The sequence below is a fragment of the Mytilus edulis genome, chromosome 8 (genome assembly GCF_963676685.1).
Source record: "Mytilus edulis chromosome 8, xbMytEdul2.2, whole genome shotgun sequence".
Classification (NCBI taxonomy): domain Eukaryota; kingdom Metazoa; phylum Mollusca; class Bivalvia; order Mytilida; family Mytilidae; genus Mytilus; species Mytilus edulis.
The window spans coordinates 75237572-75253235 of record NC_092351.1 but is presented as its reverse complement, the minus strand read 5'-3'; the positions used below and the strand labels follow the sequence as shown (position 1 = coordinate 75253235).

Sequence of the window (15664 nt, the reverse complement as noted above, 5' to 3'; positions counted from 1 at the left end):
CCCATTCAATCAGTATGGGCCAGTTCAACTATTAGATATACAGAGAAGTTTCCAAACTACATTGTATGTTAATGTTGGGACCTTCTGCAGGAAAGAAAAAAATGCACAGCATAATCCATTTACGTTTTAAATTTAATGAAACGTAAAATGCATTTCAATATTATATATCTAGGTCCACCCATGCCTTAAGACTTTTCCAGATACACAGGTTCGTCTGTTCGTAGTGTAAACCAGACGATTTCAGCCTTAAGGTAAACCCTATCTTTCGTATGTTTATCAATAACCTTTTGGAAATTCAGTAATGCTAAATGGACTTTTGAGCATAGCTGTTATGCATTTTTCCATAGCTTTTAAACTTGACGGCTCGAATATCAAATGTAAATGAAAGGTGTTTATTTTACCGCTTACCTTTCATGTCTATAAAAAAAAAACTTTGATAAATTCAAGTCGTCGACAAAGATGACAAATGATTCAATTTATGGCCCTTTCATTTCATAGCAACGAAATAACTGAAGATGCTTACTTTTATGTGCTACATGTACTGTAAGAATCAGCTAAACATAGATATACCTATACGTTATGAGTCTGTTAAAGAATGACTGTATGACGTAGGTATTGTATCATGATTCTTTTGAAAACTGCCAGACAATTAAGATTTACATCAATAGCATACATATATTTAATTGTTTGTTTCAAATTAACTACATTCAGTAGCCGATGCCTACGCCACTTTCATATCTATAGCCGGAATAAAACATGTTGCTCCCTTTAATATATTATACTAACAATGGAACTGGAAAGAATCATATGTAAATCATATTAAAAGAAAAAGTGATAAGAAACAAGATGAGATAAGATAGTTTTATTCATATTCATATGTCCCATGCTTAGCAAAGTACTAATGACTACAGAAATCTACAAAATTGAAAGGTGCAAATGATAATGAAATACATGTTCACATAGTTGTATGATCTTAAACCACAGTCACACTAGAGCCATAAACATATGAGTACATAAAAAGTAATAAAAATACATATTAAGTACAGAAATATAAATTCTTTGTTTGAAAATAACTAACCTTTGTGTGCTTAACATTTTCATCAATGACAGTACAATAGTAAATCAGATACGTCATTTTAGAATGTATATAATAACATTTTAACATAATTGTACTGTTCTGATAATTTTCAAAGATCAAAACATTTATTATTAGTTTCCTTAATAATCATGCATCTAGGTTTTCTTGAATAAAAAGCAAAAAGTTTAAAAACTTGCTAACATTTTTATCATCGAAGTCTTTTTTCAAAAGATAATTAGGAGACATTGATCAGAAGTGTATTCGGTACAAAACGATTTTACGATATGATTATTTTGGATTATATTGCCAATGAGATAAATATCACAAAGAGACTACATGATGTAGATGTAAGCAACTTTATAACACCATACCGAGGTGACTATCACGTACGTACAAAACAAATACTGTTTATAGAGGAACAAGGCCCTAATATGATAACATAAGAAATAATTCGCTAACTATCCGTCGAGATGATTGTAACCAGATTTGTATTGCATTATTAGCAATTACTAAAACAAAATTTTGCAAACCTACTTTTATAACAAACAAGCAATTTTTTGATTGATATTCTGTAGTCATAGTTTATAATATCAATCATGCAACAGGCGAATCACCGACCTGATGGCAGATGGTTTCCTCTGATTTATGTATAGTGGTAGTTAAAATATTTAAGTAGATATCTATAGCATTTAACATGTTTAAGCAAAAAAAACTAATAATAATTTAAAAACTGGTGATGCAATATATCAAACGATAGTGAAATGTGAAACTAAAACATTGTGAAAGGAAAAAGTATTTCACAAAAGTAAATGTTATAAATCATGGCAGTCAATCAATATAAGTACTGGATATGATAAACAAAATAGTCAATCGAATTCAACATTTATAAATTCCGTCTTTGTCCATAAAATTATTCCTCATATGATAGATGAAAAGTGGTAAGTATTCGTCATTCTTTTTTCAAAGGTTTTAAATCTCGAAAAGCTGTTCACTTTCCTGTAATTTGATGTACACATATTAAGTGGCAATGAATAGCAAGCAACCTAATAACCATCGTAAATTTTGAAATTCAGAATAATAGAAATTCACAATTATATCTTGCATTGTTCTATCATGTCATTTTATATATAAGATAAAACAAAATCATTACTTTCTACAACGGCTATTCTTAAAACCTCTTTTAGCATTTAAGTTCATCCCAAAGTATGGAAGGGTTTGTTTTTTTCATTAATGTCAACTTTTCCTGGTCTTTCCATTATTTGCATACAACAACCAATTAAAAAAACACACAAAAAATTGGAGAGCTAGCGATTTATTACAGTACAGTTATCTTATTGAATAAATCTAATCAGTAGTAACTGCAAACGATGAAAATAATTTCGGGTCCTCAATGCTCTTCTACTTCGTGCTTTATTTTGCCATGTTAACGTTTTTGATTCGATCGTCACTGATGAGTCTTTTGTAGACATAACTAGCGTCTGGTGCAATCAAAATTTGAATTCTGGTATCTATGATGCGTTTATAGACATATGGTATATGTCTTTGATTAAGGTTTTGCTATTTTAATTTACTGCTGTTGTTAACATATAAACCAACTGATTTTTCTACAAGTATAATGTTGTGTTAAGAAAACATCAATTTTACATAGACTAACATGAAATCAAACAAAAACAAGTTACCATAAAAATTACTAAAGACGAACGTTTGAGGTTTGGATGAATGGTTGAAGAGCATTTTACAAAGCTAACGAAATCGATTTCGGTGTTAGGAAGTAAACAATATACGAGTTAATGTGACATTTGTTACGGTAGGTACGGTATCATACAAATGAAGACATAAGATAAATAAAACATCACCTCTCGTTTATCTGTTTTTAATGACAGCAGTGTGTCATACGATCTCTTTAAATTATAATATTCCCATCCAGCAACGGTTGCAGGTTGGTGTATCTGCATTTTATTCTTTATTGCAGACGTTAGAATATTCTGTTTACGTGTTTCCATGAACAGACTTCCTTCAAATTCCTCGTTCTTTGATGCCTCCATCTTAAACATAAAATTGTATTTGAGATTAATATCTTTAAGATAATATTGCTAAAGCTTTTTTTCCAACCTTCAATATCTCTAATGAGATGATAGATACAACAGTATTTAAACAAACGTAGTTAATTGAATATAAGGTCGTGTTTTTCTCAATCGATTTAGGAATTTCGAACACTGGTATATTACTGTTGCCTTTATTTAGATCAAATTATCTACCGTTTGTTTTATCACGTGCTAAGGGGAAATACTTTTAATCTAAAAGACAGTACAAATGTATTCCGTATATATTTTATTGATTTAAGATCGACATCAAATGCCCTTCAAAATGTTTATACAATTTGTCCATCAATGATGAAGAAATGTACCTACCATTGAAAGGTAATTGCAAAACATTGTTATGCATATGGGGAGTTAACAAACATATATTACATTTTTATTTTTCGTTTATTGATTGGAGATATCTGTGGACCTTCAATGTATTTGTAACACTCAGAAACGTGTCCTTCCCCCAAAAAGTGTCCGATCCCCCCCCCCCCCCCCCAACATGTCCGCATGACGTTACTGAACTGCAAAACATGTCTAAGTTGTTAAACAGCGCAAAAGCATATCATTTGTATAAACGTCCAAATGTGTCCAGTTTTAATAAACATCCAAACGTGTCCAATCCCCCTAATGTGTCCATAATTATTTTTTTTACTGGAAATATCATTCGTGTCAATATTATATATACGTAGGCTATTTGGTTATTGCTTTTTTATTAAACATGTTAAGGTATACTCATTTTGCTATTTTATTAAAAAATATAGAAAATAACTTTAGGTCTTTTTTTCTTAACCGGCAGAATAACCTTGGTAAAAGTGGGTTCGTTAAGCTATGTTGGATGTAAGCAGCTATGCTCAGTTAAATTGGAGAAATAAAATCAGAAACCTCATGTAGGGAGAATTTCCCATTCACTGCGCAATTCTAACCAAAGTCATCAAAAAATCGTTTTTACTCGCTCTTGGTTTTTTTAAATTAAAATCTAAACTATTGTTAATGTGTTAATCCCGAATAGCCGTAAACATTTAGGTCCAATCCTCAATTCCTGGTATGATAATAGAACCTATCTACAGTATAAAAAAAGAAGATGTGGTGCAATTGCTAATGAGACAACTCTCCACAAGAGACCACATGACACAGAAATTAACATCTATAGGTCACCGTAGGGCCTTCAACATTGAGTAAAGCCCATATCGCATAAACAGTTATAAAAGGCCCCAAAAGGACAAATGTATTTTTGCTAAAATAATATCGTTGAAATAATGCATGAAATATTTGACACTTGAAGTTATGTCTCTTGTTCGTGTGTCTTTAGTGATGCTCGAAACCTAAAATTTATTAGAAAAAACTGACAACCAGTTTATGATTTCAAGAGGTTTTACAATACCACAATGAGAGTTGAAAAAAGGAAGTAAATTCTGCTGAGAGCCCGCCATGCAATATTCGGAATAATATAAAAGCATCATCGGAGTTTATTAGTACAAAAAAATTAACATAGTAAACGATTAATTCAACTGTACAAGAAGTATGTGTATGTTCGCTCAAAATGAGCATAAATGCTTGCAACTGGCCAATGAGCAAATACAGTCAAAAGTTAATTCATATGTTACAGATTGAATTTACAATTATGATAATCATTAATAACCGGCATTGAACAAACCAATACTATTCAATGACCACTTCATCAACTGTGTCCCCAATCATAGAATAGCCGTAAACGTTATTTCATTCGGGAAATGAGTTTATTCACGCTAAAAGACGTCAGACGTTCTGGTGTGTAATAGTGGACACGTTTTAGCGAATAACAATTATCGGACACGTTTTGGGATATTGAATACTAAGGACATATTTGGGGAAAATAGACACGTTTGGGGGAACCGGACACGTTTGGGGGAAGGACACGTTTGGGAGTGTTACATATTTTCCGTGTACACGAGCACACCCAAAAGGACTAGTATTAATCATTATTCGTGAACTGACCTGACCCTTTTTGATAACAAGATGAAAATGGATATAGCTACTTAGATATAACAAAGTTAGAGACGGATGAAACCGATCGTCAATAATAAACATTCCTTGTACAAGAATGCATGTGAACTTCAAATAACCCTTTCGCTAGAGATGTATAATGCATTCACTGTGCGTGTTGAGCTTATTGTATGGAAAAAATGTCAACATTGAAATTGAAAATAGATAAATCATTTAAGTGCCGTATTCGATCCATAGTATCTCATTCTTATACAGATAAAAACAATGGTTAACATATATTTTTAATCTATGATATGAAATTAAACAGATATAAAAAAAATCAAAATGCACGAGTTTCTATTCGTATTTAAGTTTATATCGCTTATATGACTATTGGAGGTCTCCGGTGGTCAACTCCATTGTTAATTAGATGGCGTCTAGACTAAAATACGCATGTTATTTTCGACTTTTTTATAATATGGATACATGTTTCACATTGTTAAAATGAAATATAAGAATTGCAGTCAAATTGATGAACATGAATTTGACAGCTAGTGCCCCTTGAAGGATTCCTGTCTATATAGTGTATGCTGTCTTTATACTAACAATATATATGTTAATCTTTTTTTATTGTAAAACAAACCTGATGTGTAATGTGTTCAGTATCGTCTGCTGCTATTGTGACTATCTCGTTTGATTGTGGAAATAAGTGTAATTTAACTGTGGTACCTGAACTTTTCATTCCGATGGCAGGAAATAAACCTGTTTCGGGGTATTTCAACACAGTTGTACCAAGCTATAAAGGAAACAAAATGATAATAAGATGATAAACGTTACGATTGTGGTTTGGTCTGTTTGTACCTTTATGTTAAAGGTATATCTGCTAGTACATGTAGACAATAGTCTATAGTTCGAGTTTGAAATTATGATTTTTCCAATGTATATGTAGTACAAAAATGTAGTACTAATGACAAAGACTAGAATGATGCTTCACAAAGTTTGATCCAATATGTTGACAATAACAGTAATGTTGCTTTGGTTCATCACTTATTGTCAACAAACTACAAACTTGTACTTCGTATAGCATATAAGACGTATCCAACAAAACTTAAACCTAAATGAGATGATGACAAAGAAGAAAAACGGAAACCTTATATCTTTTATCATTTCATTTAGATATAAAGACAAACATGAAAAAATAAATGTATTAAGATGGATATAAAATTACATGTAACGTTTGATTTTGAACATCATTTATAGATTTCTAAATTTCTGGTTAGTTTTAATGTTATCGTCTTATAAACGAATAATATTTATACCGACCGTTAGTAAAATAAATTTTGCTCATGGTAAAATGGGTATAATGCTGCGTTCACACGTAATTAGAATTCGAAATAGTTAAATTCGTATTCGAAACGTTAATTTTAATACGAATTACAATGCCCGTCAAATCAGCTTTAATGTCCGAACGACATAAATTTTTAATTCGCATTATGAGTTGATTTATTATAATTTAAAACAAAACAACCATTTGAGGGCCAATAACATCTCTAAACTTGCTCTCTTGATCTGATATGACATTTATCGAAATCATTTTTTAATTCTTCTCATTCAATAAAAGGGCTATGCTTTTCCTATTTTTTCCAAGAAAAATGTTTGTCCTGTTATTTATAACGAACCTTTGTTAAACAGATCGTAACGACGGTTATGGTTTTCGCTAGCTGCGGAACCTGAGCTCTTGGTTCCTTATGATAATTTTTGACAATGGTCCGCAAATTGTTTTAAAGATATCATAAAGAGCTACGGTTATGCAGCTTGGTGTTCGCCTATGATATTTTGACGGACATGAATTATTAGTGTTACGTTTTTGATTTAAAGAATCAAGAAATAATGATGATATTCTTTTAATTTGTCCGTCCACGCGATGAGCAAATTCGATTAGCATGCGATTCGAATTCTATTCGAATTAAATGTACGTGTAAACGAGGAATAATAGCATGACATTAACAATTTATTCCGATACCAGTTGGAAAATGCATAAATACATAAAGACTTACTTTCGGGAAGATTCTATTGAATTTTAATTGAAACGAGTGATGGGCACTGTACGGCTTTATCAACATAAAAGTCAAACTAACGAAATCATGAAATCAATATGATAACGTTTTCCACTTTATCGGTTCACCATCGAGCAACAAGAATGAGTATCTATCGTATTAAATCTTTAATTAAAGGACTGCGTTTAAAGTCCAATGTATAATGTTAATATAAATAAACAAAGACTTTTACAAAAAAATCAACTATATATACTATTACCTTCTTTCCATTATACGTGAAGAAAATATCTACTCTATAAGGACTTTTTAAAGTAGCCCCACATCCAATTATGTCTCCAACATTCCACACAGGTCCATATGGAAAACCACGACCGTCCTCGATATAAATTCTTAAATAAAAGAATATTAAATGAAATAATTGTTGATCCATATTGTCGGAAGATATAAAGTATATTAAAATTGTATAATACAATGTGTTTTTCAAGTATCCAAAAATATTAAGAAAACAAGGAAAGGAAAACATGACGTGTTAGTTCAATGGGACTACACAATAAGACCAACACGACATATATAATATCTTTTTCAACCGTTACTGGCGAGAAGAGCAGTCTACCTAGAAAAAGCTGTATTGTCTTTAATAACCGTTGAACTACCCGATTTAAGGTTATCATTGTTGAAATTAAAAGTTATACATTTATTTGTCTTGTTCAATCAGATTAACTATATAATTATGCACATATTTCTGAACGTGACTTTCTGATTAGGTATACTTAAGACAATTATCCCCTCATTTTTAGAAGACAAGTATCCCTCATTATTGGAATTTACTATATTATTTAATATTTGATCTATGAATTTCATTTTAAATAAGGAACAATACCTCCCATCGTCAGCATGAAAACCTATCGAACCCAATCGCCATCCTGGGTGGTCGTGCAAAAAATATTTGTCGTGAACTAAACCTACACCTAAAATGAAAATATATAAAATTAAACATGCAATTTAAGTCAGTCTTTTCCTGTCATTTTGTTTAAATCAAACTTATTCGTTCAGTGTATGTTTACTTGTTTCGGTTGATATATCTTTTTGATTGAGTTAAACCATTTCATATTTTATAGTGATAGTTTGTCTTTCTATGTTGTAGTATAGAACTACTATTACAGGTTAGGGTGATGGTTGGTGCCTATTAAAACACGGTTTAACTTTGCTGCATTTGTTTGCACATGACCTGTCAGGAACCTGTTTCAGGGTTGTCGTTTCTGATCTGGTTCTTAAGTGGTTTTCGTTTTATAAATGGCTTTTTTTATTTTAAGTGTTTTACATTAGTCATTTTAGGGCCCTTTGAAGCTCCGTGTTACATGCCGTACTTTGGCTTATAAAAAATAAAATTACAAAAATACTGAACTCCGAGGAAAATTCATAACGGAAATTCCCGAATAAAATGCCAAATCAAATGATAAAACACATATATCATTGTTTACTTTGTCAAATTGTGACTTGGATAGAGAACTGTCTCATTGACACTAATTTTTATTTCATATGATAATTGATTTATTGGTCTAAAGCAGTTACAATGTCCTTGTTGATACAGCTTTTACACACAAGATATATTGATATCTTAAAGAACAAGTTGTCTTAAAGATGAGTTTTACTTTATAAGTAGTGTTAGTTGATTACATACTTTGATACAAAAATATATGATACAATATAAAAAAAAATAAAAAATGCTTACTTCCTGGTTCCATCATTCATCTGCAATAATATTAATAAACGACGGACGAAAGGACTAATTTACCGCTGACTCACAATCGCTACATACAAGTCATTCAGATGTTTGACTATGATTTCCTGTATATATTGTTTGAAGGCTAATATTATAATTGAATGCTTGTATGATTACGTACCAATTTGACTGTTCTTAACCAAGGCTACAATTTCCACTTCAAAGTACGATTTGAGTTTACAATTTGCGATATACAATCCTACTTGGTTATTGCTGATTGCACTGGAATTATAACGGAATTTTAACCCATTAAACATGAGGAGTACGTAATTTCAGTAATCCTATAATTATTGAACAGATATCACTGTTAACACAAACTCAGAGCATATAAACTTTAATATTCCTTGTTTGCGACTGCTGTTGTAAGTGTGAGAGTGTAAAATTAATGGTTGTCAAAAACCTTGGATCATTTATCAGAACATAACATAAAAAGGAAAAAAAAAGGAAAATGTTGCTCAGGGTGCTTACTATCTCTTAATTTGTTAGTAGCCTCTATTAAAGTTTTAGAATATTTCATTGACATTGTTACAAAGTTATTGAAGTTTTAAAGTTTAACCATAGACTGTAGCTAGATGGTTACTACGTTAATTAAAAAAAATATTGGAAAACAGGGAAAATGACAATGTTGCACTAGTAGCTGTATTTTGTTATTATCTTTTGTGAAATACACTCTTTCAAGATTATGTCTGTTGGATTGTAACTCATAGACCATCATGCCCGCTCAACCTAGAATGCTTCTCGTTCAGTGAATCGTGAAATTGGGATACATTTACCGTATTTGCCATATAATGTAAAAACTTGAGATTTGCAACAAACATTGAAATAAGCTAAGTTTCAAACTGATCCGACTACAACTTTATATAAAAATACCTTAACCAACATCTTAAGCCTGAGAATGTTTTGATTTCATACCTAAACATTTTCCTGTGCAGTAAACCATTTAATTGGTGTCAAAACCATACTTTGGCATATAATTTTTAAATTGTGCATCATAATGAACACTATAACTATAAGCAACATATTTATTTATTTTGTATAAAATATCTCCGTACTCATAACCAGTGTTTTCCATTCGGCATTTAAGCCGGGTGTGCCGACCACCTTCTTTTGTAAGCCGACCGCCTTTCGATTTTAGGAGGTGGTCGGCTCTTTTTTCAAATTTCGGATTTTTTTCGGTTCCGTACCGTTAAAATTTGAATACTAATTGTGCCTCGCTGATTTGTTTTCATTGACAAAGATGGCGTCCAATCGTCAAATTTCAATGTTTTCATTTATCAATCGGGGTACAAAAAAGGCAGATGACGATGATGATAAAGAAAATGCTAGACCAAATAAGTTAAATAAAACTGATAGTAATGTTGAAGTTGTGGAAATTGAACAAAATTCAACCAAAAAACGGAAAAGACACGCAAGTGAAAACAAATATGAGCAAGACTTCAAATGGCTAATAGTCACAGAGGAAGGATACTACTGTTCTATGGGCCAAAAATAAGGCACAAAAGCAAGAAACAGGACATAGAACTGTAAATAAAAGAAGAGAGAAAAGAGATAAATTGTTGAAAAAAATCAAATCAAAGAATATTTGACAATTAATATGACTATTTATGTTTTTTTCAGCTCCATTAAATGTGAATATTATACTAATCTTCTTTTTGTGACCCCCACGTGCACCCACAGTAAAGTAAAAAAAAAAACAACGGGTGGACATTTAAAAAAAAACCACCCGGTTGCAAGTGATTTTTTTAAAACACCCACCTTCCCTTAGTGAAAAAAGGAAAACACTGATAACAAAATTATTATATTTGTATTTACCTGTGTACAATATTTTTATTTAACGCCTTTTTGTCCAAGGTAATAGTTGTTGATTAAATTAATCCGTTCAGTGTATGTTTACTTGTTTTTGTTAATATGTCTTTTTGAATGAGTTCCTGGTTCCATCGTTCATCGGCAATTATATCTTAATTCAATTATGTGTTTGGAAATTTATAAGTTTCAGTATCCACTAGAGTATATAGTTATCAAAGGTACCAGGATTATAATTGAAAACGATAGACGCGCGTTTTGTCCACATATCAAATATTATAGTTTAAATTTTCACCCCAGTGTTCAACTGGGATCGAGTTTTTCGAGTGATTTGATAGGAATATTTCGACTTTGACCAAGTTTTTTTTCGAGTGAATATAATTAAAAATATAAACAAACAAACTTCCTGTCTGGTATGACATTCAAAACATGCTATAACTAATGTACATGACCATATACTATACATTAGTATTTGGGATAAAAAGATATTATCAACCCTACATTATCTTATCCCAAAAACGTTATAGTAAGTCTTACAATGTATTTATATTCCGAAATATAGATGTAAGCCGTTTTTGGACACATATCAATGCAAATGTCAACGGAAATGCATTCATAGAATCTATATAATTATACTTAGATATGCCGACCTTTTACAAAAGTTCTTGGTTTGTATTGAAAAGAAAATTTTTGAGAGTAAATTCATATTTATATGTCCGAGTATTTGCGAGAGCGGTGCGTGTTTTTTTTCGAGTGCGTAAATGTTTTATCGAGTGGCTTTAAATGTAATATGTCAGTGCATTTACGTTTCAAAAACAATGAAGAGGTTGAAATTAAGTTCTCGTTCAAAGCACAAAACAATGCATTATATCATTTTGATATTACGCTGCATTAACATGTACATTTCACATCATTTGTATTCAGAAATCATCATGCTAGTGTACCGAAATATATTTAATAAAGTACGTGTCCATATTTCGTTATGTAAACAATCTATTTGTGAGCACAGACTACGTACATATAGCGAGTTAAAAAGGTGATTGTGAATATTTAAACAGAAAATACATTATTAATGTTTCATTTACTATTTGTCTTGATGGTAATATGTTTTAGAGCTCTAGAAATAGAAATCAAGAACAATATTCCAGGTTAATACTCGCACTGTGAAGAGGGGTCTGATCAAGCGTATGCCATTAAATAATTTTGTCAGCTATACCCAACTGTTCTAATCATAATTTTTTACACATAGTTTGAAAAGCCATATTCAAAAATCTGATGAATTACTTGTTAATGTTTCAAAGTTTTTGACAGAAAAAAGTATCAATGTTAAATGTATGGAACATTGTCTTTCTCCATAAGCATTTTGTGAAAGGAGCAGCTTCTTAAACTGTTGGAAAAAGCGCTTTGGATTTAATTATTGGTAGCTGTCTTACCTCCAGTTAAACAAAATAGAATCCAGCTTTAATTGAGAATTGATCACGAAACTAGTATGATTTTGTATTGTATAGCATTTAACAATAAACTTGACAGTTTATTTCACTATAAACTGCTCCCAGATTCTGGAAAGACTGTAGTTTCGGCTCAACCAGTAAGGTATTTTACTTGACAGATTCGACATAATCTCGACAGTACTTAACTGATTTAACTGTACTCGACTTTGGTCTTGACTTTACTTAATAAGTCTGATTCAGGACTTGATAATCTTGGTATAGTCTGTAATGGTCTCGACACAGGCTCGACCAGTCCCAACCAGTCCCCACCAGTCTCGAACTGTCTCGACCAGTCTTGACTCATTTTAGACCAGTCTCGACCTGTCTATACTCAATCTTGACCTTTACATTTAGTCTTGACTGGTCTGAATCAGCCCATCTGACTAAGTTACATAATGATCTTACAAAATTCCAGGTTATTTAGTTGTTTAGTTCATTGCTGTCAAGTTAAAAGATTTAATTTAAAGGTAAACTTTTCAGTTTGGATTTAAATCAGATAGTCACCTTGAATTATTTTTTATAACTTTTTTCAATCAAATTGGATTTTCATAAACTCTACAGCTATCTCAATTATATATTGATCTTACAGAATGCCAGGTTGTTTAATGATTTCATGTCAAACTTAAAGATTTAATTGATAGGTAAATATAAGCTAGAATTTTCAGTTTGGATCAGATTCAGATGGTCATGTTTAATTATTAATATAACGTTTTCTAATCAACTTGGATTTTCATAAAACTCTACAGCAATCTCATTTATACACTGCTCTTACATACATGTTTTTTGTTTTGTAATGCCAGGTTGTTTTGTAGTTTGGAGTATTTCTGTCGAATTTAAGGATTTAATTAATAGTTTAAAAAAGCAAAAATTTTAAGTTTTGACTAAATTTAGAAAGATACCTATAAATTAGATGTTTAAGTTTGCCAGCAATAAACCAAATAACTAATTAACCTAGTATTTTGTAAGATTAATATATGATTACAATAGTTGTAAATTTTTATGAAAGTCCAAGTCGATTTGAAAAGGTGTCGATCGGAATTTAGTCTAAACTGAAAATTCCAGATTTCTTTTTCTTTAAATTAAATCATAGAATTTGAAAGAAATAAACCAAACTACCATACAACTTGCCATTCTGTAAGATCAATATTCAATTGAGATAGCTGTAAAGTTTTATGAAATCTAAGTTTATTTGGAATAGTTATAAGTACATTTAAAGGTGACTACCTAAATTCAGTCTGAAATGAAAATTCATTCTTTTTTGGCCTATTAATAATTAAATCTTTAAATTTGACAGCAATAAACCAATCTACCAAATAACCTAGCATTTTGTAAGATCAATAAATAATTGAGTTAGGTTTTGATAGTCGTGACTAAATTTAAAATGTTCAAGACTGAGATAAGACAGGTCAACACATGTCGACACACGTCGCGACTGGTGGATACTGAGTCAATACTGGTCGAGACAGGTCCAGACTGATCGAGCACTTTTCTAGACATTTTCAGACTATACCAAGATTATCAAGTACTGAATCATACTTATTAAGTAAAGTCGAGACTAAATTCGAGTACAGTTAAGTACTGTAAACATAATGTTGAGTCTTCTCAAGTAAAATCAAGTCTTTTCAGACTAAGCAGTTTGTAGTGTGTTTTGTACATACCTTAAGTTGTCGCCATTAATGTGAATGTTCTCACTTCGAAGGCAACATGAATATAGATTGTTTTCCTCCGATATACGACTTCTATATGATGATAGTTCTTCGTATAATCCGTTTGGGAGTCGCACTAACTTCTTCATTGTTTGATATCTGATATCAACAGCTATTATGTGCTACAAAAGTAAAGCAAACTACACTATATTTCAATTTTGACGTTCTGCAGTTCGAATACATCGAAAACGCAGGGTGAAAGTATTTCGCAAGCTTGGAATCACTGTTACAATAGTGTTATTGTTTTGGCCAAATTTTTAGTTTTTATCATGCATGTTTTAAAAATAAAATAATAATGATGGGTCATAAACCTTTTTTGTGCTACATTTTGTGCATAATTGTCAGATTTAGTATAGATTAGACATAGTATAAACCATTTAATGTAAAAAAAAAAAGAAATAAGATAAAATTTAAATGATGAAATATGTTTTTTTTTTTTCTAATTTTAAAGTGCTTTCAGAAAATTAAAATAAAATTGAAGTTACAGGACTCGTTACGTGCGACAAAACAAAATAGATATAGTTCCTACACATTCCTTATGGGCATACGATACAGTTTTGATCCCATATTTAAATTTTGATGACATTTTGGCTATATTTTGCCTGGTTAAATCAAATATGTTATAAAAAATATACCGTCATGTGCTAGTTTTTGAGTAAAATGAGGTCCAAATTTTCTATATTTGCTCAAAATTTGGATTTGTGGACGTACTTTTCCTTTAGACAGAAATACATAACTGCTTTAAAAATACACACAAGCTGTTTTTTGTTAAATTATTTGCAAATTCTGTTTTATATAACATGTATTAATGTCCTTTAACACTGAACTGGGTGTATTTATTTACCCATGTGATGAAAACTTGCATGCTTGTAAAAAGTGAAATGTCTATTTGAATCAGAAATGTATAATTTATGCACTTTCAAATAATGAAGATATATGGTGTTAAGTGCACAAGGTGACACCTGAACTCATCCCATCCCAATGGCAATTGGTCGTTACTGCTTACCTTATTTTCAAATATTGTTTGCAATGCTTTTTCTTTCTCAAGAAGGTACATGTACATTTTCTCTGCTGTTTGGCGTTCATCTTCATTTCTAAAGTTTTTGACATCACAAACAAATTTAGAAAGGTCACGTCTGTGAAATTCCATCACGGATTGTGGTATCTAGAAATATATGTAATTGTGTTTATCATTTACGTTCCTATCATTAACAATGACAAAGCTATTTTAAAATAAGACTAACACGCAAACATTTGAAGTTGAAAAGTGTGTAAAGACGCTAATGCATGTTATAGCTAACTGGCTCCTATCCATACATGTATGCATACAGATGATATCAGATAAGATAAGATATTTATTAATGTAAAATCCAAATATCTGATTGCTTATAAATACATTAAATAACACATCTAAATTTGTATTCCTTTAAAACTAAATGTATAAAGACACACCCGTGTTCATTATAATCTATAAAGAGATAAACTTCTAACTATCCTGCTGCCTGTCGATACATTTATTTTTGGCATTGCACAATGTATGTCTTCTTTGAATGTCCATGACATTAACATACTAAATCCCTCAGATGTGTTTTACTTGATTTTAGTCTCTGATGCATAATTATTTATTATTAATCATTTTTGTCTTTAAGCTAGCTGTCAGTATTCTCAAATCGTACTTTCTTTTTAACTTGACCTGTT

The 15664-nt window shown here is 31.0% G+C and overlaps 2 protein-coding genes across 2 annotated transcripts; both read right to left on the bottom strand.

Moving 5' to 3' along the window:
- Positions 1–1911: 1911 nt before the first annotated feature.
- LOC139486270 (uncharacterized) lies at positions 1912–5917 on the bottom strand. The gene is made up of 3 exons (XM_071271075.1): positions 5771–5917; positions 2935–3123; positions 1912–2074 (listed from the first exon to the last, which is right to left on the bottom strand). The coding sequence occupies exons 1-3, from the start codon at positions 5867–5869 to the stop codon at positions 2048–2050; spliced, it is 315 nt and encodes a 104-aa protein (XP_071127176.1). The 5' UTR covers positions 5870–5917; the 3' UTR covers positions 1912–2047.
- Positions 5918–6633: 716 nt separating this feature from the next.
- LOC139484357 (SPRY domain-containing protein 3-like) lies at positions 6634–14552 on the bottom strand. The gene is made up of 6 exons (XM_071268095.1): positions 14496–14552; positions 13919–14088; positions 9089–9189; positions 8065–8152; positions 7444–7573; positions 6634–6696 (listed from the first exon to the last, which is right to left on the bottom strand). Exons 1-6 carry the CDS (start codon positions 14550–14552, stop codon positions 6634–6636), a joined length of 609 nt encoding a protein of 202 aa, XP_071124196.1.
- Positions 14553–15664: the final 1112 nt, after the last annotated feature.